This window comes from Erithacus rubecula (assembly GCF_903797595.1).
Source record: "Erithacus rubecula genome assembly, chromosome: 3".
Taxonomy (NCBI): domain Eukaryota; kingdom Metazoa; phylum Chordata; class Aves; order Passeriformes; family Muscicapidae; genus Erithacus; species Erithacus rubecula.
Window position 1 is genome coordinate 114380189 of NC_136689.1, and position 25471 is coordinate 114405659.

At 42.1% G+C, this 25471-nt stretch overlaps 1 protein-coding gene across 1 annotated transcript in view; it reads left to right on the forward strand.

The window, feature by feature from the left end:
* DNAJC5B (DnaJ heat shock protein family (Hsp40) member C5 beta) overlaps nt 1-25245 on the forward strand; it is a gene marked incomplete at both ends in the record, with an annotated part of 32118 nt that extends 6873 nt beyond the window's left edge. The window contains 3 exons of the mRNA XM_079302532.1: nt 15414-15627; nt 19829-20003; nt 25151-25245. Coding sequence (XP_079158658.1) covers nt 15414-15627; nt 19829-20003; nt 25151-25245 — 484 coding nt within the window. The remainder of the gene's footprint in view (nt 1-15413; nt 15628-19828; nt 20004-25150) is intronic.
* Nucleotides 25246-25471: the final 226 nt, after the last annotated feature.

Sequence of the window (25471 nt, forward strand, 5' to 3'; positions counted from 1 at the left end):
TCATTCCCTTAGTCTGTGGACCATTGCTCAAAAATGTCAATTGAGTTTATTTAGTCCATGACTTTGGACTCTTTAATAGTAGTCCTTTAGGGCAGGAGAGATGATGTGTGATGTTGGACTGTTGCAGTCTAAAGACTTTCTGGTTCTATCATTGCTCCACTTAGCCTGGTCTAGTCAAAATTAATTTTTCAAAGATTAATAAAGGTAAATATTTATTGTAATAATTTTGATGTGGCATATAGCAACCGTAGCAAAAATGTTACACATTGTTACATAGCAATCTATGTGATACAATTCAAATCACTGCCTGTTCTCACACAAAATAAAATCCGCTTGAGGTATACATCATACTTCTCCATCCTTCTCTTTACTCACTAAGTGCACCCAGATTCTAGATCAAAAGCAGTCTCATGGATGGGTTTGCCTTTGCCTGAAGTAGGAATAACCCACTCTGTTTTTTACAGCATAATTTCCATGTTCACTACAGGGAATTTACCTTTTGTAAAAGAAGATCAAAGTTTTGACTGGTCAGGGTCAGTTTGATTAGAAGATCCTCCAGTGTTGGCTGACCTTGTGACTTTTGCTAAATGTGTATTCCAATGTTAAAATGTCCTAGCACCTGTTGCTCCCAGTGTAGTCTTTAATAGTTCATTTGTCCAATTTTCTGGAGGCTGGTGCATAGTGGGAGGTGTGATTATACCTATTCAATGCCATGGTGTTTGAGCTGAATGTCTAACAGGTTGCTTCTGAAATAAGTACCATTGTCTGACTCAGTTCTTTCTGGGGTTCATTTTTGCCTAATTTCTCAAGGCCCAGAATAGTATTCCAGCCAATGGCATAAGACACAGAATATGTTTCCAGCCACCTGGTTGTAGGTTCCACCACAGATATTAGCAAAAATTTCTTTAAGCAAAGAATAGTCAAGCATTGGAACAGGCTGCTCAGGAAAGTGGTTGGGTTACCATGTCTGGAGGTATTTAAAAGATGTGTAGATGTGCATTTAGGGACATGGTTTGGTGATGGACTTGATGGTGCTGGGTTAATGCTTGTATCTGATGATCAAGGTCTTTTTCAACCTAAATAATTCTAAAGTTGTGTGAGTGTAAGCACCCGTTGCTTCCATTGTCACATTTGTGGGAATGTGATATCACTGACTTTCCCATGTTTATATTTCAGCCCCTGTCCTGCATTAGAGGGAGGCTTTAACTCTCTGGCTTGCTTTCTTTCAAGCTGTTTCACATCCATGGATAATCATGGATAGTGTCCATTATTAAGTCCACCCCTCAGTCAGAAGGTGCTGTATATATTGTATTCCCTTCTTGATGGCCTTAGATATCATGGGCCCATTAAGTTGTAAATAGTTCACATTCATGTTACCAGTCCAGATCCACCTGATCCATTTCAATCTTAGCATCCTGACCCAACAGCTGGGATTTTTGATGTTACTCAGAGACCTGAGTCTTGGGTACATGACTATATTATGTACTTTGTTGTAAACATTTTCTATCCAAGCAGAAATATCCTGCAATAATGCAGCAGTCCAGGTGGATTTACCTCTGCTCTGTCATTTGACCTACTTCAATTTCAATTCCCTCTCTCACAAAGTATTTGCCACCATCTATGAGTCTGTATAGAGATAGTGGCCATTTTCCCTTTCAGTGATGTCTAAAGCCAGCTGGATAGCTTTCACCAGCAGCTTTCACCTCTGAAAACTGACTAGATTCTCCTTGTCATTCAGCAGTTTCTGTGATGTATATGGACTCCACACAGCAGTTTTCCACCTTTGATATTTTCCCAAAATATGACAGGACTCACCAGGACATATTGTTTTTCATTTTCTGGTATTTCATTTGCAATGGGGCTTCTTCAGCCCACATCACCTCCTTTTCAGGCAATATTCCAAAATCTTTGCCTTCTGGCCAGTCAACAATAACTTCCAAAATTCTTAGGCATCCGGGATTTCCTGTTAAAACACATTGTTTGATGAGTGTGCCTCACTTATTCCACATAGCATGATGTGTAGAACAGATTCTCCCTTTGAATATCCTGTTGAGCACTGGCAGTCAGGGTGCCAAGAAGAACTGTGCTTCAATACTAGTCATGACTGAAGCAGCTCAAACTCCTCCATATGATGCCAATATTTCTTTTTCAGTTGGAGTATAGCCATCCTTGAATCTTCAGTGTCCCTGATGCCAAAACCCTAAGAGTCAACCTTGAGTCTTCCCTGGATGTTTTTTGCCAATGGCTTCAAGTAGGACCATTCTCCCCTGCTGCAGCACATTTTCAACATCTTGTCCTGCCCAAAGCAGGCTGAGGGCTACTGTATGTACTATTTCCTTGTCAATTTGCTCAAAGACTTCATTGTTCAGGGCCCAAATGAAGTAATTCTTCTTCCAGATTAGTTGATAGAACGGGTTTTGTATCAGACTATAATTTGGAATAAATATTCTTCAAAAACCTTAAATGCCTAATAAAGCTTGTGTTTCCCTTTTGCTAATTGATGGATGCCTAGCTGCTATTTTGTTGATCACATTCATTGGGATACAACATCCATCTTGCACTTTACTGGATCTCCCATGTAAGTCACTTTGATTTATGAAACTGATTTATTTATTCACTTTGATTTATAAAACTGACTTTCAGATGATTTGGACAAATTTCTTCCCCTTCTCCAAAACTTCGTCTGCTGTCTTTCCCCATATGATGATGTCATCAATGTATTGCAGGTGTTCCTGTTCTAATTGTCTGGTGAAGTCCATGGAAAATTGTAGGGCTGGATTTCCTCCTCTAGGGCAGGTGTACTGTACATTCCTCTGAGTAAAAGCAAATTGTGACCTGTACTCCGCTGCCAAAAGGACTGAGAAAGACATGCTAGTGATATTGATTGTGGCAGGCTGCTTGGCTGCCTTTGATACAAACTGCCTCCAGTTCAAATTGCAGTTCTAGCCTGTCTGCCATGGCAGCACTTAGCAGCAGCATGTCTTCATTAAAGGCACTATAATCTACTGTTGGTCTTCACTCTCCATCAGATTTTCACAGTGGCCATATGAAACTGTTATAGGGTGATGGGCCCTGCTGGTCACTCCAGGGCTTTCCAGGTGACAAATGTCCAGCTCCAGCTTATGCATGGGAATCAGGGAGTCATCGTTGGTGTGATATAGGGATCAGGTGGTTACCACCTCCTTTATGAGTTCTTCCTCTTCTTCCTCAGTCTGCAGCCCCCTCTCTTACTCCTCTTGTTCTTGTAATGGCCCTGCTTTGGAGTAGCCTGCCTTGTCCACTTCTTCATGCTGCTGACTCTTAGAAGAAGCTCCTTCATCCCTTACTAAAGGAGCTGACTTCTACTTCCAGTATTTCTTCTTGTGAAGATCCAAAGACCTTCTTGTCCCCTTGAGGGTACTGAATAGTATTGAACAGGACTTGCTAGGCATGGACCAAGCCACAACATGTTACAGTGATTTGTTTCTCTCTGGAATTACCAGGTTGGCAGCATACTTCTTCCAAATATATTACTAGTTTTTCAAGATTCTGAACTTGTTTGGAGGTGAAATTCCAAAATATTCTAGATACCCATTGTCATACATACTTGCCTGTACTACCCCACACATCCTGCCACTATATATGCTCAGGATCAGGGCAGTTATCTGGGTGATATCCTTAAATAGATAACTGTTTAAGTCTAAACAAGGCCTGAAATACAATCAGGAGACATAGCAATAAGAACATACTGGCTTGAACATCCTGACTACATCCAGAATTCTCAAGAGATATTGTAATTACCCTGGAGGAGAAGGGGAATATGTGGGAAGTGTATGCCCCAGATTGGCTCTAGGAAGAAAGATAAAGGATGTAATTAGGAATAGTTTCCAATAGATGGCTCTAGAAGTATGGAGAAGATAAGTGTATTTGATTACAAGTAGATCAGTCTTGTGGTCATCAGTTTTATCATATCATAAGCCAGTGTTACAAAGTAAGACAGAATGATAAGCTTAGCCCAGCCCCCAGAGATAATAAACAGCACAACAGGAAACATACAGGGCAAATAAGATGTTACATAATCCAGAGGACAGAAAAAGACTCTGAGAGTAAATAAATCAATATCAGGATTAGCTACTATTAAACTAATACAATGAATGCTTAAGAGAAATTTGTTTTAACATACTCTTATGTCTTAACATAATCTTGAGATTTGTCATTATCTCAACCCTTCAAGCCCCATGTAGGGCACCAAAAAGGGCTGTTTGGTTTAATCCAGTAGACAGTTAAACTCTACACAACTGCTCACACATTCCACACCCAAGAGGTTTTTTGGAGAGAACTGGGAGAAAAAAGCAAAATTTGTGGATTGAGAAAAAAAACAGTACAAAAAGACAGAAAATAAAGGGAGAAATATCAATAATAATAACAACAAAACTAGATTATACAAAAAAAGTGATGTGCAACACAATTGCCTGACACCTGCAGAGCAATGCCCAGACAACCTATTTATAAGCAGTGGCCCCCAGACATCTTTCTCCTTAGTATATGCTGAGCTTGATGTCATGTGGTGTGGAATATTCATTTGGCTAGCTGGGGTCACCTGTCCCAGCTGTGTGTCTTCCCAGTTTCTTGTGTCCCCCAGTCTCCTTGCTGATGGGGTGGTGCAAGAAGCTGAAAAGTCCTTGGCTTTGCATAAACTCTGCTTACCAAGAGCTACAACAGCAGTGTGTAACCAAAATTATTCACACTCTGAACCCAAAACGCAGATATTAGGAATAAAATTAATTCTATTGCAGACAAAACCAGTGTAAACTTATATAAAACAGGTACACTATTCTAAATGGCATTTATCCAATGAAGAGGAAAGTCAGATAACTTCCCTATATCCAGAGGCTTCTCTTGGAGAAGTCCTGGATGCTGTTGTCTACTGTGCTTCACAGGTTTGCTTCCCAGGTTTTCTTACCCTTCAGAGGACAGGAGGCCCTCACCAAAGGGCCCTGTGTCCAGGAAAGGGAATGAAAAGCACTGGAGAATGCGGGCATCGATCCCGCTACCTCTCGCATGCTAAGCGAGCGCTCTACCATTTGAGCTAATTCCCCACCCTGCAGCCTCTGACCAAGGTCCTCTCCCTTCCCAGGCACCCAGCCCTGACCCAGGATGCCCTGAAACCAAAGTCCCATTCATATCACTCTCATACTACCAACAATGCACACAATCACTTTCCTGCTGGAGGTGACTGTGGACAAACCCCATGGTCAGAACCACCATGCCCTGACCAAGGATTCACCCAAAAATGACTTGGCTGGTCAACTTCTCAAGGTCAGACAAGAGTTCATGGCTAGATAGTTCTTTGAAGGGGATCCCACTGGGCAGGACCAAAAGGCAGCAGTGCCAGTGCAGGATGTGTGCCAGAGGCAAAAGGTGACTCCTTCGAGCCGGAGTTGAACCAGCGACCTAAGGATGGCCGTGCAAGGGAGCCTACAGTCCTCCGCTCTACCAGCTGAGCTATCGAAGGAAGCATGGGGACATGTCCAGGCAGAACTCACCCAGCACAGCATGTTTCCCAAGCCACAGTGCACCATCATGTCTCTGTTACCACATCTTGCTTCAAACAGCCTCAGCTCCGACACCACAGTTCCATGCTCAACCCTTTAGCCCATCAGTTATGCAAACCACAAACACAAATGCTCCATAAGCTCCTTGGATGCCATTTTCTTCATGAGAAGACTCTTCTCATGGCCACACAGAGTTCACCCATGTCCTGCTGCATCTTCCTTTGATTCCCTTTCACTGTGTTGTCTTTTGCCCTCTGCCAGGGCAGATGATACATATATAGCCATTCTACTCTGAAACCTCCTCTAATCCAAAAGGTCATGTGTAAGCCCTCTGAACCTCTCTTTCTCTAGGCTGAACATATATCCACTCTCCTCAGACCATCCACACAGAGATTCTATTCCCTGACATTTTTGGTGGCTCCTCAGAGGTTTATCTCTTTGACTGTTTTTCTGCACAGAAGATCTCAAAATGGGGCACAATACTTTAGATGACATTTGATGCCTATCAGCAAAGAGGGAGAAACCTCTGTTAAACTGCCCATGCGGACCTGCATGTCATTGTACTCTTTTGTATTCTGAGCACCCATAGGCCCTGGCAAAGGGCCCTGTGTCCAGGAAAGGGAATGAAAAGCATTGGAGAATGTGGGCATCGATCCCACTACCTCTCGCATGCTAAGCGAGCGCTCTACCATTTGAGCTAATTCCCCACCCTACAGCTTCTGACCAAGGTCCTCTTCCTTCCCAGGCACCCAGCCCTGACCCAGGATGCCCTGAAACCAAAGCCTGAGCCTCTCCTAATCAACTTCACTTCCACGCTACCACCCACCCAATCGTGTTGGAGCTGACTGCAGACAACTCCAGGGCTCAGAGCCACATTCTGTCACCAAGCATTCACCCAAAAAATGCCTTGGTTCGTCATCTTCCCAAAGTCAGACTATGGCTTGTGGCTGAGCAGCTCATTCTGGGGAATTCCCTGGGCAGGACCAAAAAGCAGCAGTGTCAGTGCAGGATGTGTGCCAGAGCCAAAAGTTTACTCCCTCAAGGCAGAGTTGAACCAGTGACCTAAGGATGGGTGTGCAAGAGAGCCTACAATCCTCTGCTCTAGCAGCTAAACTGTCAAAGGAATTCAGGGATTAGCTGTGGACCTTGCCCAGGAGATGCTCAGACAACAATTCAGCTTTCATACTACCTCACATATACCTGCATGGCACTGTCTAGAAGTAAAAAAGAAACCCTTGCCTTAGACCCACATTGCCCAGAAAATCTCATGTCCACAGCACCAAACCAGGGCAGACCTAGCCATGGTGACTCATTCCAGGTAAGAGGCCAGAGAAGAAGGCACCAGCAGGCACTGCAAGCAAGGAAGTCAGTGCAGAGGTCAGAATGATGATCATGTCTATTGAGTACCAGGCAGGTCCAGGCCAACAAGAAAAGTTTGAGGTCAAGGCAGAACATCCGTCTGCACATCAGTGTATGTGTCAAGAGTCTTTATGGCTGGATATATCCAAAGTTATGGCTCTAACTTAGCTGAGTGACCAAGACTCCTGTGGTGTAGCATGGAAAGAGAGATTAATGTAAATAGAGCTCCTGGAACCCATGGTGGGAGATGGAAATTGCACATGAGGTCAGTTCAGGGCCTCTCAGATGTATTAGGCCAGGCAGCACTTGGACAACTGTGATGTGTATCCACGGAAGAGAGCCTACAGCCCTTCACTCCACCAGCAGAGCTAACAGAGGGACACAAACAAGATCTTCCTTGGTGACAGAGCAGTCAAAGCAATCAGCTTGGATGAGGCCTCAGGACACCTCTTTTAAATCTCCTACAGCAGCCCAAGATCACGGATCACTGCAGCTGACTCAAGGGTTCAGCCATTCGTATTACATCAACCTCCAAGCATGGAGACTGCACAGAACTCCAGGAAATTCTTCTCCTGCCTGTCTGGCCTGAGAAAGGAAAAAATAGAATCTATCCTTCTTCACTTGTGGCGTATTGTGTCTCATTCCTCTTCCCATGACCACAGTAAAAAGTCTAACAGTTGAATCAATCACCTCCTGACAGGCATTAGAAACCTACTGCTTAGCTCATCCAAAGCTTGCAGTTTGTGACCATCTGCCTTTCACGTATTATCATAGAATATTTTGGGTTGAAAAGAACCTTTAAAGGTCATGCTGTCCAACTTTCCTGCTGTGGGCAAGAGCCTCGTCCACTAGATCAGATAGTTTAAAGGCCCATCCAACCAGATATTAACTTTTGCAAGAATGGGGTATCTTCAAGTTCTCTGGGTAAGCTTTTCCAGTACCTCACCACTGTAATCATAAAGAATTTCTTTTTACATAATCAAAATCTACCCTGTTTTGTTTAAATCATTTCCACTTGTTCTCTCACCATAAAGTCTGCTAAAAAGTGTCTTTATATGTCTAATACGCCATCTTTATCAATTGAAAGGCTGCTATTTGGGTCTCCCTGGAGCCTTCTCCAGGCTAAACAGTCCCAACTCTCTCAGTTTGTCTTAAATGTAAAGGTATTTCATTCCCCTGATCAGTCCTGTATCCCTATTCTGGGCCAGCTCTAACCATGTCTTTCTCATGCTGGGGAACCCATGGCTGGACACAGCACTCCAGATGTGGTCTCACAAGGGGGTGATAGAGGGGCAGAATAACCTCTGTCCACCTGCTGGCCATGCTACTTTTGATGTAGCCCAGCATATGATTGATTTTCTGGGCTATAAAGGGGCACTGCCAGCTCATGTCAAGTTTTTCATCCACCAGCACCCACAAGAACTTCTCTACGCAGTTTGTCTCAATCCATTCCTCCCTCAGCATGTACTGATACTGGTGATTGCCCTAACCCAGGCCAGGACCTTGCAGCAGGCTTGTTTAACCTGATGAAGTTCACATGGACCCACTTCTCAAGCTTTTTGAGGTCCCTCTGAATGGAGTATCTTCCCTTAAGCATAAAAACTGCACCACTACCCTTGTCATCTGTAAAGTTGCTGAGGGTACACTCAATCCCACTCACAATGGCATCATTGATGAAGATATTAAATAGTATTGGTCCCAATACAGACCCTTGAGGGACATCAGTTGATACTGGTTTCCAGTTGGATATTGACCTTTTGACTACAGTTCTTTGGATGTGACCATCCAACCGATTCCTTATTCATTATTCATTCCTTATTCATCAATCAAAGCCCCGTGTCTCCAATCTAGTGATGGGTCTCCAATCTAGTGTGGGATGATGTCAAAGGCTTTGGTGAAGTTTAGGTAGTTGGCATCCATAGCTCATTCCTTGTCCACTGAGGCAGTCAGTGTATTGTAGGAGGCCACTACATTAGTCATAATTTGTGTTTGGTAAAGCCATGTTGGCTGTCTCTAAACACCTCCCTGTCTTCACATGTCTAGATATATTTTTGCTGGAGGATCTGTTCTATGATCTTAGTAGGGTGACTCTCACTGCTTGGTGGTTCCAAGAGTCTTTCTTTTTACCATACTTTAAAATTACTTTGATATTTTACCTTTCTCAATAACAGAAAATTTCACTTCAGGAGGCATAATGGTAGGCAAGGATACTGATCTAATTGCAAGTTAAATGGGAAGATTCAGATACCACAGTCTACAGCCCTTGCTGCTCCTGGTACAGCTCCATTTCCTGTAGTTATCTATGCAGCGAGCTTCAAATAGCTCCTAATAACACCAGTAGGGCAGAGGGACTCCTGACAAAGGGCCCTGTGTCCAGGAAAGGGAATGAAAAGCTCTGGAGAATGCGGGCATTGATCCCGCTACCTCTCGCATGCTAAGCGAGCGCTCTACCATTTGAGCTAATTCCCCACCCTGCAGCCTCTGACCAAGGTCCTCTCCCTTCCCAGGCACCCAGCCCTGACCCAGGATGCCCTGAAACCAAAGTCCCATTCATATCACTCTCATACTAACAACAATGCACACAATCACTTTCCTGCTGGAGGTGACTGTGGACAAACCCCATGGTCAGAACCACCATGCCCTGACCTAGGATTCACCCAAAAATGACTTGGCTGGTCAACTTCTCAAGGTCAGACAAGAGTTCATGGCTAGATAGTTCTTTGAAGGGGATCCCACTGGGCAGGACCAAAAGGCAGCAGTGCCAGTGCAGGATGTGTGCCAGAGGCAAAAGGTGACTCCTTCGAGCCGGAGTTGAACCAGCGACCTAAGGATGGCCGTGCAAGGGAGCCTACAGTCCTCCGCTCTACCAGCTGAGCTATCGAAGGAAGCATGGGGACATGTCCAGGCAGAACTCACCCAGCACAGCATGTTTCCCAAGCCACAGTGCACCATCATGTCTCTGTTACCACATCTTGCTTCAAACAGCCTCAGCTCCGACACCACAGTTCCATGCTCAACCCTTTAGCCCATCAGTCAAGCAAACCACAAACACAAATGCTCCATAAGCTCCTTGGATGCCATTTTCTTCATGAGAAGACTCTTCTCATGGCCACACAGAGTTCACCCATGTCCTGCTGCATCTTCCTTTGATTCCCTTTCACTGTGTTGTCTTTTGCCCTCTGCCAGGGCAGATGACACATGTATAGGCATTCTACTCTGAAACCTCCTCTAATCCAAAAGGTCATGTGTAAGCCCTCTGAACCTCTCTTTCTCTAGGCTGAACATATATCCACTTTCCTCAGACCATCCACACAGAGATTCCATTCCCTGACATTCTTGGTGGCCCCTCAGAGGTTTATCTCTTTGACTGTTTTTCTGCACAGAAGATCTCAAATTGGGACACAATACTTTAGATGACATTTGATGCCTACCAGCAAAGAGGGAGAAACCTCTGTTAAATTGCCCATGCAGACCTGCATGTCATTGTACTCTTTTTTATTCTGAGCACCCATAGGCCCTGGCAAAGGGCCCTGTGTCCAGGAAAGGGAATGAAAAGCATTGGAGAATGTGGGCATCGATCCCACTACCTCTCGCATGCTAAGCGAGCGCTCTACCATTTGAGCTAATTCCCCACCCTACAGCTTCTGACCAAGGTCCTCTGTGTTGGCAGGCACCCAGCCCTGACCCAAATTTCAGGATGCCCTGAAACCAAAGCCTGAGCTTCCCAATAACCTCACACTCATACAATCAACTCACCTACTCACATTGCTGTTGGAGATGACTGCGGGCAAGCCCAGTGGTCAGAATCAACTTCCCATGGCCAGGGTTCACCCAAAAATGACTTGGCTACTTATCTTCCCAACCTCAGGCAAGAGCTCATGGCTGGGCAGCTCATTCTGGGGAGTCCCCTTGGCAGGACCAGAAAAAGGCAGCAGTGCCAGTGCAGGATGTGTGCCAGAGGCAAAAGGTAACTCCTTCGAGCCAGAGTTGAACCAGCAACTTAAAGATGGCCATGCAAAGGAGCCTACAGTCCTCCGCTCTACCAGCTGAGCTATCGAAGGAAGCATGGGGACATGTCCAGGCAGAACTCACCCAGCACACACTCAGACAGCATGTTTCCCAAGCCACAGTGCACCATCCTGCCTCTGTTATCACATCTTGCTTCCAAGAGCCACAGCTGAGACATCACAGAACCTTGTTTGATCCATCAGTCATTCAAACCATAGAAATGCTCATAAGCTCCTTGGATGTCATCAGCTTCTACAGATGAACTTCCTGTAAGCCACACAGAGTTTCTCTATATCGTGCTGCATTTTCCCTTGATTCCCTTTCATTCTGCTGTCTTCAGCCCTCTGCTCAAGCATAAGAAAAAAAAAAAGTTCTGTAACAGACTGCTGGAATATCAGGTGTAAGTCCTCTGATCATCTCTTTTTGCAAGCTGAAAGCACCTAGTCTTCTCAGCCTGTCTTTAAAGACAATTTCTTGAGATTTTTTGTAGCCCTCCACTGATGGTGTTCTATTGCATTGGTATCCTTTTCTGTGTTTCACATGATACTTGAGAATTTTCAAAGAAGGAAAGAGAAGATCAATTCTTCTACCAAACTGCCCGTAGTATGCTCGATACAACCCTGGATGTCATCCTGCTCTGTAAACCCAGGGCACACCAATTATCTTCCCATACCCCGCAGTGAAGAAATAGATCCCTGGCAAAGGGTCTTGTATCCAGGCAAGGGGAATGAAAAGCACTGGAGAATGCGGGCATCGATCCCGCTACCTCTCGCATGCTAAGCGAGCGCTCTACCATTTGAGCTAATTCCCCACCCTGCAGCCTCTGACCAAGGTCCTCTCTGTTGGCAGGCACCCAGCCCTGACCTAGGATGCCCTGCACCCAAAACCCGAGCCTCTCCAATGATCTTCACTCTCACACTACCACACACCCACCTTCCTGTTAGAGATGACCCCTGGCAACCCCAAAGCTCAGAGCCACCATCCCCTTCCCAAGGATTCACTCAAAAATGCCTTGTCTGGTCATCTTCCCAGCCTCAGGCAAGAGCTTATGGCTGGACAGCCATTTGAAGGGAAGCCTCCCGGGCAGAACCAGAAAAAAAAGTGGTGCCAGTGCAGGATGTGTGCCAGAGGCAAAAGGTGACTCCTTCGAGCCGGAGTTGAACCAGCGACCTAAGGATGGCCGTGCAAGGGAGCCTACAGTCCTCCGCTCTACCAGCTGAGCTATCGAAGGAAACATGGAAGATATTGCTCATATCCTCTGATACTTCATAGTATTGTCAGATTTGACCCTATAGAACATACTTTCTGTCTTCAAAACACTGCCATCTTCATTCAAAAGCACCCTCATCAGACCCACCCCTGTATCAGAGTCTGGCCTGATCTCACTTTTCAGCCTAAGCCTCCCACTGACAGTACTCTTGAGTTTATTTCACTTCATTTCCATAAATGCCCTATCCATCTGAGGCACACTTATCCATCTTGTGGGATAGCTGTTTCTGTGTTTTCACTTTTCTCTCCCATGCTTGCTTGCTGCTGTGGGTGGCGATCCTAAGGTGGTGAAGGAGAAGGCCACTCACCATGAGAAACATATGAGTTGGCATAAGCCCATGGCTTTGGCATAGGAAGTAGCCTCCAAACTCCTTTGTTCTTTTCACTCTTTTTTGGTCTTCCTTTTGGTCTTCTTATTTTTTTGTCACTTTTCCAGGGACCCACAGGTATCCACAGTTCCATATAGCTAGTACTTTGTGTTATGTCACATAATTTTTTGTCGTTTTCATTGTTTCTTGGCTTGAACCTAACAGAGTCCTTTGACTCACTTGTATGAATTGCACTGCTAATATATGAATCTTTTTTCTATTGCTGAATCATCTTCAATTAGTATATGTCATCTCAGTGTGCAGAGAGTTGTTTTGGTAATATACTCTTTTTAGTGAGGACATTTGTCCCAAAAGCAACATAAGAACACAGATTATCTTTTGTTAATTGCTGAAAGTAATCCTGTTAGTCATCTAAAACAATAGTGGGTAAAGTGAGAGTGCAACTATTATGTCTCATCTTTTTGAAACTACATTCTGTTCAAATTCTTATTTTTCATAAGATTGTTTGGGATGTAGATCAGATAGAAGATGTCTTTGAGTCTCTGGGAAAAGAAAGAATGGCTGGAAATTGACTGTCTAAGGCCTGCAAACATGCATAGTTTTTTGAAAATAATATTTCTCCCTTTTTTTCCTCTCTCTCTTTTTTTTTTTTTCCCTTATTGTTGGGGCTTGTTTTCAGGTAAGAAAAACTATAGATTGCATAATTTACTTAAATACTTGGATGACACATAATGTCATTAGTCATGCAAGACTTAGCTTGTTTTTTCAGTTCTTATATTTAATTTTTTATTGTGTTCAGAGCACATGTTAAACATTAAGAAAACTTTATGCTTAAGGTCCAATATTCACTGTGTATTAAATATGACTGAACATGAACCTATTCATGCTATTAGACATGTTAAAGGAGTTATTTATGACTTATGATTCTGTGACTTGAGTTCAACAGAATTGAAGAGATTGCTGGGAGAAGTTGTTCCAGGCTTGTATCAGACTCGATATTGGCAAAATATCTTCCAGGCAGGAACTGTCATCAGGAACAAAGCAGTTACTTTTTACTGGAAGAGTAACCTGTACTGGGACTTCAGAAGGAAATCAAGTAGGACTCTACTCTGAGGTTAAACTTGTTAGAGAAAGTGTAGGCACACTGCCTTCACAGCACAAGTACTATTTTTGGTCATAGCAGTTATGGCTAGCTCTCAAAATATTTGGAGAGAATATTTACAAAATGAAACACAGCTTGGCTGTGATTGAATCAGCTTGAAACACTTCTAAATCACTTTTGATGCCACTAGAGGTCAGCACTAGTCATTAAATAAATGTCCTGTAGACTGCTAGTTCTTGACAGGGAGTGGTGATTTTTGAAAATACGTACTTCTACCTATGCTTGTTTTGCAAGTGTGCGTGAGTTCACACTACCAGTGCTTCAAGATGGTTGGAAGCAAACCCCTTCTCAATGCTGTGCTTCCCCAGTGCTCTGAGCCAAGAGTCACACACTGAACTCTTCAAGCTGTACCTGTCCTCAAATGCCATAATGCTGAGTATAGCTAAGGGGAAAAGCAGTGTCAAACCCTGTCCTAGTAAAGGCTTCCAATAGCATAAGCAGCCCAAACTAGTTGACACTACTCCACTCTCACACCACACAGGGATTATTGCATTTTGCTCTGAGCACCTCAAGATAAGAAGGACATGGACCTGATGGAGCAAGTCCAGAGAAGGGACACGAGGATGATGAGAGAGATGGAGACAGGCTGAGAGAGTTGGTGTTGTTTGGCCTGGACAAGAGAAGGCTCCAGGGAGATCTTAGAGCACCTTTCAGTAGCTAAAGCAGTTCTGCAAGAGAGCAGGAAAGAAACTTTTTACCAGGGCATGAAGTGATAAGGACAAGGGGCAATGGCTTTAAACTAAAAAGGAGTATGTTTAGATTAGATATTAGGAAGAAATTCGTTACTGTGAGGCTCATCAGGCACTGAAGTAGATTGCTCAGGAAAGTTGTGCATGCCCCATCCCTGGAAGTCTTCAAGGCCAGTCTGGATGGGGCTTTGAACAACCTTGTCTAGTGGAAGTCGTTCATGCCCTTGCTAGGGGGCCAAACCTAGATGATCTTTAAGGTTCCTTCCAACCCTAAGCATTCCACGATCCTATGAAAATAACCATTCTATGATGATTCATGTGATGATCCCATGACAATGCCCTTTTAGTTCTCTAAGGATTGTCTCAGAAGTGCAGCAGTGGGGAATTAGGCCAAAGACAAGCACTTGACACAGGGATTAACTCATTATGCTTCTCCACCTTGTGCTTCAAAAAGATGCTTCACTTCTATTGCAACTCCTAACTGTTCTCCATCATCACTGTCTGGGCTTCTGCAAACACAGACACTGTTTACAACATTTTAATGTAGCTACTATTGATAGGCAATTGAACACAGAATTTCCTTTGCTATAAAGAAAATAATCTTGCTTGGATAAGCAGTGTGATCATCATGTTTTTAAACAACCTTTAAAAAATCTTTATCTTTGCTAAAACCTGCTAAATGATGCAAATGAGTTGGCAATCATAATGCAACAAATGCCTGTGATTTATTATCATGTTGCAATCTGTGCCTTCATCATATATCACTGTCTACTTTAACACAGTAGCTGACTAGGCATCAATACACAAAGTTCATTCTCAGTGTAATAGGCACACCTCTTTCATCAAAACTTTCATGTTGGTTGATTTGTGTCCTTTGGTTTCTTTGTGTCACTTTGTTTGCACTGAGTACATCAGAGCAGGAAAAAAGAAGGCTGAACAAACAGTTCAGAATTATTATAACTCTATGAAAATATCTTTTGTAATGTTTTGTGTCTGAATACATGTACATATACAGATGACTTAGTTTCCCTCTGTTTTTTTTTGTTTGTGTCTCATATTTAAGAAAATTGGCTCTGAAATATCATCCTGACAAGAATCCAGACAATCCAGAAGCTGCAGAAAAATTTAAAGAGATCAACAGTGCTCATGCAACCCTGACTGATCTGTCCAAGCGAAATATATATGACAAGTATGGATCTTTAGGGCTCTATGTGGCAGAACAGTTTGGTGAGGAAAATGTTAACACCTACTTCATGCTCTCAAGCTGGTGGGCAAAGGTAAGCTGTTGTTTTCTTTTGGAAATCATATGCTACAATGCACACAATTACATACACAAGGAAGCCCCTGAAAAACATGATGTCTCTCTCTTAAGAAATAGTATGATCTGACTCTAAATGAAAAACTTAATAAAACTATATTATCTAGAAAATTGACAGTGGCAGAATGTAACATAAGCTCAGACTAGCACTAATATAGAAAGTTTTTTCTTTTTTTAACCTGGTATATAATTATAGTACATGTTTTGTAACACTTTCAGACATTAATTAGATTTGAATCTAGTGCTCCAGGTTAATTTTGACTTTCTTTTCTGTAATGACTAAATAAAAATGACTCATTATTCAAACACAAGAAGTCCCATTTATGTGACAACCAATTAATAAATTATTATGGTACAAATTTAGCTGTCTTTTTTGCTATATATAGCACACAACATAAGTAACCAATAATAATGCATAACACTGTGATTTATGGCTTTGCATATGTGCCCTGGTGATGGAGTGAGAGAAAGGAACTCAAAGAAAAGCTCAGAAGAGTGGAATGGAGGAAGAGAGTAGGACAGGAAGAGAATGATACATCAAAACCCTGCATGTTGCTCAAGAAAAAACACATAATGTGCTGTTCTAGTCATGAAGGAGCTGGGTTCATTTGTTCCCTTACCTCATTGGTTTCCTCTGATGTTTAAATATATCAAATTCAAATGTTTCTGCAAATACTGAAATATTACAGATTACAAACAGAATTGCAAATCCATGCAGTCCCCACCTGTTTGCAGCCACAGATGCACAGGAAAGCTCTCTGCTGGGCTGTGACAGGATTCATGGGAAGATGATCTGAAATGTTTGAAGCAAGCATGCAATGGCAATTTTTATTTGAGACCTGTGGAACACAGGTTTCTCTGTTCAGCAAGGAACAGGCCAGTGCTGCATTGCCCCACATTTCCCTTTTAAGCCGGGAAGTCACTTGGGCACTTTGGAGGTCTGAGAAGCCATAATTTGACTTCTGAATCAGGGTGAGGCAGAAGCTGCTCAAATGCAGAAGAGTGCATGAAACCAGTGAACAAATACTAGTGTTTAAATTAAACTTGCAAAGGTGCTGCTCCTGAGAGACTGGTTGAATACTGCCTGCTTGCAGCTGTTGTAGCTGCTTCTTGCCCCAACATACCTGCTGTCATCTCCTGATGAATCATTGCCCCTTGTCTTTGCTGTTCACCCTTTCCTCCTGCCTCTTTGTCACAGTTTGGTGGCCTTAGCACTGAGAGGGCAACAGTGTTGGCTCCCTTAACAGTTTTTGGCAAAAAAGATTTTCTGCACTGTTTCTTTTTTTCTTTTTTTTTTTTAACTTCTCTTTTTCTTTTATTTGGTGATCTTTAATGGAGACTTTATGGAGTATAAAATCCTCTGGGGTCATAAAACCAGGTACAGTAATAACCACTGTAGCTTTGACTCATAAAGAGAGCAGTGGGGAGTACAGAGAGAAGCTAATAAGTCCCTAATAACTAAAGAAGAAATGTGAGCATTGCTTCAAGCAGGCTGTACCCCAGAGGTGAGACAAGATATGCTAAAGAGCAAAGTAATCACTGCTTCCTGGTTTTCAAGAATTTTGTACAAAAAATCCAAAATATGTATATGGAGTCATTTGTAGATTGGTGGTCTCTCTACGTCACCCCCCAACCCAAAATTCTACCACGCCTGAAGTATAAAGAGGCCACCAACTGTTTTTTTGTTTTGTGGGCTGCTTTTTTTTTTTATTTATTTCAGGATGAGCTCACTATTTCTCACTTGTTTTTTACTCATTCACAAACTCTGGTTCAATCTGAAATTTTTATATTGGTCATTGTAATACTATCTGAGTCTGAGGCATCATCTGCAGATGACTTCTGGACTCCTGATTTTCCTGCATTCTGCTGGAGGACAGTAGGGACCACAGCCTTGGCTTGTTATCTTCTTTATTGTCTGCAAACATTCCTCTTCCCAGCACACTCATACTGGGAAAATCTGACAGTTGCAAGGAGTTTTATCATTAGCAGTAAGGAAACTCAAATGAAAGGAGAAATGAAAAATGAAAACTACTGTTTGTTTTCAGAGTGCTAGACTTTTTAGCAGGCATATTAAACTGGGAACATACAGACATGGGTAATGGGAACTCAAATTGCTTCTCCACTGGCAGGCATAGGGACCGTTTGTTTAACTGTTTTAGCAAAAAACAATTCACCCTCTACCATGAAAACTGTTTATTGATGACATCAATTATGTGATTTTTGATTTAACAACTATGATAACATAAGCACAAGAAATGTTGAAACATTAAAGGTATCATGAATAAACTCAATGTGTTTTCCCCTCTATACCCTTTCATTCTGTCTTTTTTTTTTTTTTTTACATTCTATGCATTGCGGTGATATATTTTCTATTATGGCATCAATGATAAACAGTCAGATAACTTATTTTAGGGATTACGGCACCATTTCAGGTGTCTGTTAGAAGGAAAGCATTTTACTACAAAAAGTTGGAGTCTTCATTTAAAACCACCTTGCTTACTCTAGATACATGCTTATACCAATGTTAGGCATATAAGTAGTCTTACTACCTTTAAAGGTACTCCAGTCCACCCTCCACTATAATTAGCTCAGACTTGCATACATAAATATTATTTGCATAGCTCCATTGTCTAAATTTGACAATATCCTGACATTGTGCTTATTTTCTTCCTCAGCATTATGTTTTCTTATGATATAACAAAGAGTTAGTACAGGGCAGGCTGGATAACTATAATGCTAAAGCCTAGCTTTACCACCAATCCATATACCCCTGGTGACCACAAAGCTGTGCTGCTTTTACCTACACAGAGAATCATAGAATGATTTGGAAGGGACCTTAAAAATCATCTAGTTCCAACCGCCCTGCCATGTGCAGATAGAACTCTCACTAGACCAGGCTGCTCAGAGATTGATTCAATCCTGGTCTCCAGGGATGGGGCACTCATAACTAATCAGGACAACCTGTTCCAGCACTTCATCACCCTCACAATGAGGAATTTCCTCCTACTATCTAATCTAAATCTGTCCTCTTTTCATTTATTTCTACACATCAGCTTTGATTTGCTTTCCAGAAATGTCACTGGTTTTCCTTTGCTTTTATACCACTATGTCCATGCAGAGATGTCCATGGAGATTTCTTCTGTGTCACAAACATGTCCATGTAGTCCTGGATCTGCCCTGTGTCAGGAGTCAGGCTGCTGTCATGTCCCCATGGAGCACAAACTGGGAATGCCAGCCTAAAGGCTTCCATTGCTGTGACACAGCACACACTTGAACATCTGGGAAGCTGTGCTGTGAACCCAGCACTAACTTTGTCTGAAGGAAAAAAGCTCTGTAAATTTAAATTTTTTGCTCTTAACTCTTACTAAGATCTCTGGTCTTGGCCCCAGGCAATTGTGTTGGCTCTCCTGAAGCCTCTGTGCTTTGTGCCATGGAGACAAGAGTTAGCAAAGGTGACAACTTCTTGCTACCTGAGTCCCCATATCAAGAAACCATACTCTGAGGACTATAATTTAGGAGATATCACCTGTGTGGTCCTGCACAGACTAATGGGGGCAGAGAGAGACACCCACAATGGGCAATTCAAATACTCTTATGGCTGAATCTCCCCCTGGAAGGGCTTTTTAACTTCTCTTTGACTGTGTGGGGAGTACATAGCAGCTACAGTCCTAAACTGGATGCCTTAGTTCAGTGCTCAAAATTATGTGGGATGTATCTGGGTCTTTGCTTCTTTTTCTCTTAACTTTGTTATTGACAAGAGCTTGCCAGTAAATAAGTGTTTGCAAAAATGATCCTGGGCAAATGAGTCATTTCAAAGATGGAAATGAGTCATTTTAAGGTGGGTGGGGTTTTGCATACTGCCTGGAGGGCTTTTCTGAGGGCCATCAGCAGAACAAGAGATTTCAAATGTTGATCATATGGGGGCCTGTTGGTTGGTGTCTTCTTTGTGGATGTGGTTCTTAGTGACAAGTAGGAGCTTGTGGGTGAGGAGGGCTTTGGAAGATCTGGCCTTGTTCAGTCACTGGACAGCAGGTGGACTCCTCTGAGTGCCAAGCACTTAGGAACCAGAGTTCCTCTGACATTCTGCCTTCAGCTGTAAGACACAGTCACAAGTGTAAGGAAGGTCACTGCTGATTTTCATCCTGCTGTGTTTAACCCAGGGCCTGTTTGCAGTCTGTGGTTTGCTGACTGGCTGCTACCTCTGCTGCTGCCTCTGCTGCTGCTTCAACTGCTGCTGTGGAAAGTGTAAACCGAAGGCGCCCGAGGGGGAGCAGCAGGAGTTCTGTGTGTCTCCAGAAGATTTGGAAGAGCAAATTAAGAACGACATGGAAAGAGGTGTGTATTGTAGGGGCTTACCATGTGGCAAAGCTGTTCAAAACAATCTTTGAAGCCTGTAGTCCAGATGTTCTGCTCACAATGCTGAGGCTGCTTCCAGACTTCAGTGGAGATGTGCCAGTTCACTCTAGCTAAGACCACAATCCAGCAAACTTCCCAAATTATGTATTAATGCAAAACCAAACTTATGGCACTTACAACTAAGTATCTCCTGTATCTCTTTGAGACACTTACTCAATAAAATCTTAGGACTTATAGCCCCCATGCCCATGTTCCTTCATATCCTAGATTCTACATTCATACATTAGGCTCTGCTGGACTGGTGCCTGTCACATCTATGTCACAGCAAATCAATCTCTTTTTTTGGCTTTGCATACCCTCAGCTGTACATTCAGGTTTTGGCTATGCCAAGGGGTGATGGAGGTGATTTCCTGATTTGGCACTAGTGTGGGATACATGCTTTCAACAAAAAGTTCTGTCCTAATGTGCTGAAGAGGGGCAGTTTTGCCTTCACATCCAGGTGAAGCAGAAAAATTTCATAGATATCATTGGATAGGTATGTACAGGGTGAGAGATGCAGTGACCCTTGCTCCAGCAATAAGAGCCTGAGGTACCAGGGAAAGACTGAGGACACTTTTCAGTTGCAAATTTATATAAACTATGATTAAGATTTAAGGTATTTTATGACCTAAGAAATCAGCTCACTCTTTTTCTCTTCCATTGTTATGGAAGATCTTATACTGTTACATTCTTATGTTTATTATGCTTAAAATAGCACTGCCAGATTGCAAATGTCATGTTCTCTTAGCAGTATGAAAATTTTCCTCCCCAACTTTTCACACAAATTTACCCTTCCATAAATATGTAACAAAACACTTGTAGTAGTTGAAACAAATGCTATTTTTAAAACTGTTACACCAACGTGTGGTGGTGTTTTTAAATTGATTTTGCCTAGAGGCATATCAAGGTAAACACAGTCAGCTTAAAAATTGACCATACTTGATCAGTCTCTGCAAACACAATAAAAACTATTAGGGAAAACTTTATAATCACAATACTTTATTTGAGACAAATCTAATAAACTCTATGACATCAGGCACCTGAAAAGTGCAAATCTAAAATGGGTGTTACTCTTCATGAGTCTATGATACCAAAGCCAAGTCTGAAGTAGAAGGATGGAACTTTGAAGAATCATAATTTCTGCCCATTTTGTTAATTTGTTTATTTTTAATGTTTGGTAATTTTGGTTTATTTTTAATCCTCCCTCAAAATCCAGCACAAAATTCCCCAGTGGCAGAAAAATAATTGCTGAGTCCTTCTGGCACAGGTACCAGAAGGTATTGATGTTATTCTTTAATTTTTGTCCCCCTTGACATCCCTTTACTTCCACTGAGGCCAATTTTAAATAAATGCTTAGCAAAGTATCAGTCTGAAAAATTAACATAACGTGGAATTTCGTGTTTTAAGTATTTGGAAGAAAATATTAAATATATAGGTAGAGTCTGAAGAAAACAGGATCTTTATACCTTTACTACCCTCCTCTTCAGTCTTGCTACATTTTCCTCCCAATCAAAACCAGCAAGTCTCAGTAAAGTAGAATCTTTATTTTAAAAGAGAGTAAGGTATAAGGAATAAAAATAAAAGCTTTATGACAGAGGGTAACATGAACATCTTTTCTGCAGCTGAAAGGAAAACAGGCAATGCATTTAAGGAAAAAAAAAAATAATTACAACCTGATCAAAGTGTGCTTCTTCCTTTCCTTCTTCCCTTGTCGCCCCAACTTCAGGCATGCTGGCCAGAAAGACACAGCTGATTTTTAGAATAGCTATGTGCATTTTAGAATAGAATGTCTATTTTTGAATGTTGAGCCACAGAAATTAATACTCATGCCTTCTTTAAGGTAAATAATAGAAACCTATATGTATTACCTATATGTAATTCAGAAACAAACTGTAATCACTTGTGCAGCAGATTTAATTTTGAAAGAGGAGATTCTATTAGGATCCAAGTTCTTTGCATGCCCTCTGAGCACAGACTGAGCATTCTAGCCAGTAATTGATTTCTTTGCTTCCTGCTGTCCCCAGCATCTACAGTATTGCTAACCAGAACTCCTTGATTAGGTCAAAATATAGATTTTCAAGCTAAGGCCACACTAAAAACTATCCAAATATTTTTTAATAAGTCATTGCTTTTCCGAGGAATTCATCATTGATAAAGTATCACAATTTCTGATGCTAAAAACTTCTGAGACTGAGCCCTTAGCAGTTGTGCTCAGTGGGAGCTGCCTGGTGTTGGCTGTACTGCTCAAAAGAGTTGAGATTTAGACTATTGAACTGACACAACTATAATAATTTTTTCTGTTCCTCACATTTCTCATTTAAAAAAGTAAGGGTTTACACAGTCAATTTCATTCCTCAAATTAACATACCATAAAACATTAGCGAAAAAGAAATAAGTGTGAGGCCAAAGATTCAGTGATCCATTCCCTAAAATGAAGGGCAAAGTTAGCTGCCACTGAAATCAACACAATCATGCCAAAGGCTTCAGTTCTGTTGAAATGCTATTTCTCTAGAGAAAGATAATTTCTAGGGGAATTTATATTCCTCTAGAAGAAGGTTTTAGTGAAATAAATTTGACTAGTTCTAGTGCTCAGCTAGTTCAATGTCTCCCTTGAGAGCCTTGTTTTACAGCATGTAATTCCAGGGGTAACATGAATATCAGAACTAAAGGAAATTAGGGGTTTTTAAGCCACAGCACATATCTTACAAGGATTTCTCCTCTCAACTATTGATTTGTACCAGAAGACTCTGACTGAATACAGAGCAGAAGACCAAAACTTAAATGTTATGTTTGGGTTATTACATTTTAAACATGACATTTTTTAGTGTTTCAGATCTAACCTGACTTTAGAAAGGTACAAAATAAGGTGATCTGTGTATCATGCCACAATGTTACAGGTAACCTGTAAAAATGCACTGGCAGAGAGAAGCATCACTCGCTTGTCTGCAGCACAGACACGTGCAACACTTCATCACTTTCCCACACACATGGGGCAGGTTGACAGATTTTGCTTCCTCTGAAGTTGATGGCAAATTTTTTGTTAACTTTTGTGTTCCTGGAGGAGGTGACATTGGAATTTGGATTGCCTTTGTACTTCAGGCTGTAGCAATGCACTCAAAGCAGTTTGGCAGGTCTGTTCTCTCCTGGTCGGTTATCATTGTTAAGAACAAAGCAAGGTATTTCTAGACCAACTTTTATTTTACAGAAAATGAATTCTGGGAGAGAAAAAAAACCAGAAAAAGAATAAAAGAACCTGAGTAGAAAAATACTTTCCCAACTCAGAAGCAATAAGTTTTTATCACTTCATTGTCTCCTCCACACTCCATATGATACAAATGTAGGCGAACAGTGAGCAGGAGCTATCTATGGAAAGCAGTTTAAACTGTGAATTCTGCCTCACCTCCATTCTGCAGCTTGCCATTAGCAGACTATATTTGTACAGTTTATTATACCATGGGTCCCTGTTCTGCTAAAAACCCCTATCATAAATCTTAGAAGGGTGCAAGCAGCAAAATGCTTGGTGAGGGTGTCAGCTAAGAGCTGTCTGCAGATCAGCTGGAGGCAACACGACAGATTTGCAGTGGGTCCTGTTCTCCTGTTGCACACCTGGGTATCACAGCATAATGAACTGCTGGTTTTTGCCCTCCAACAACAATCTCCCAGAAAATGAACAACTTGGAGGCAGAAGTGGGTGGGAGGGAATGCTGCTCAGAAACCTAGAAAACACACAGCAACTTAAAAATGGATTGGAACTGCCAAACTAATATGAGCCTGAGTTGAGCTCAAAGCATTAATTACTCATATACTTTTAGAAGTTATGAAACACATCTATCTTTGACCTTGTATCTAAATATGGAATTGCCCATACAGAGAAGCTGCTTGGCATTTAATCATTCTTGCCTTTCACCTTGACAGAGTCAAAGTTGTTCTACCCCCACTGAGTGGAAGCCGTATGGCATGCAATTAGATTCCTGTTCTGGGTTAAGTTACTCCTGTACATTACATCTTTTGCCCATGATTCATCCCATCAACTGTCATGTAAACAGAAGGAAATGTCAGATGAGATTTTTTTCCTGAACATTTGGTCATTTGGCAAAAAAAGTCATAATTTGTATTCAATTACTGTGAAGGCTGTGTTAGTATCAAGATATAGATAGTCCAAAGTTTTTCATATGGAGCACTCCACTAAGATGGCTGAACCTGTAAAAGTCAGTTTGTGAGACTTGAGTACTTCCCCCCCTCCAAGAAACATGCAGGTTGGAAAGAGGCCCAGGAGAAGGGCAACCAAAGTTTGCTCTTTATCAGATGGAACACAGTAGCCATCAAGGAACTCTGTAAAGACTTCACTTCTACTTTCCTCCACTCTACAACAAATGCATGCTTATAGATATATTGGAAAAGCAAACACAAAATTGCATGGAGTGAGAAAGTACACAGCAGTAAGGATTTATATAGTGATAATAGGAAGTTTTGGTAGTTCCAAATTCATTAAAATAGTAACTCCCGGAGTTCTATTGCATGTACATTACATAAGACTTTAAACTCAATTTAACACTTTTATTTAACTAGCTGGCTTTCAGGATATATATCCTGAGAGAAGACTTCTCCTCTCTAAGTGTATTACTATTAGTGCTCATGCATTTTTTCCTTTTGACTCTCTTCTTTCCTTACTGTTAACCCTGCCTTCTTCAAAACTTCTTTCTGTCCCATTCTCACAAACACTGTGAAGGTTTGTGCTTGCTGACTCACAACAGTGGTGATTATATTCAGCCATTTGTAGGAACAAGCACTTGCTATTAGAACAAGCAGGAACCTTTAGCCTGCAAGCACTGCAAAGCGCAGCAAACGTTCCAGTCTAACAGCAGCGGCAACACCAGAAATCTGCCATAGTATGAGAACTGGGAGTAAGAGCATTTGTAGGCTGGTGTGGGCAGTGCCACCTTGTTGGTACCCACACAGCTGTCTGTGAAACCAAATTAAGCTGTAAGCAGAACAGCGAATGAAGGGCTGCAGTGCTTACAAGAAATCTGCCTTTGATAGCAGGTGAGGGGTTCTTAAAGTAATCTTTGCTGTCCTCTCCCATTTAGATGGAGAAACTCCTATTACGCTGCAGCCGACCAATGTAACTGAGAAGACACAGCTGATTGGGGACAGCCACCGCAGCTATCGCACAGAGTCCTAGAGCAGGAGGGCAGCCTGCAGCTTCTCACTGAGTCTCACCCTGAGAAAAACATGTGATAAGTCCTGCAGCCTGTGTTCATAGTTGTCTTTGAGCTAATCAAGAGTAATTTCCTACCAAGGCAGAATGTCCCCCTATGCTTCTTCCAAAAGGTTGATACCTGCACTGTGTGTGGAGACACCTATGGCCTGAATGGCATGCTGGTCTCTCACAGCTTCAAATTGTCTTT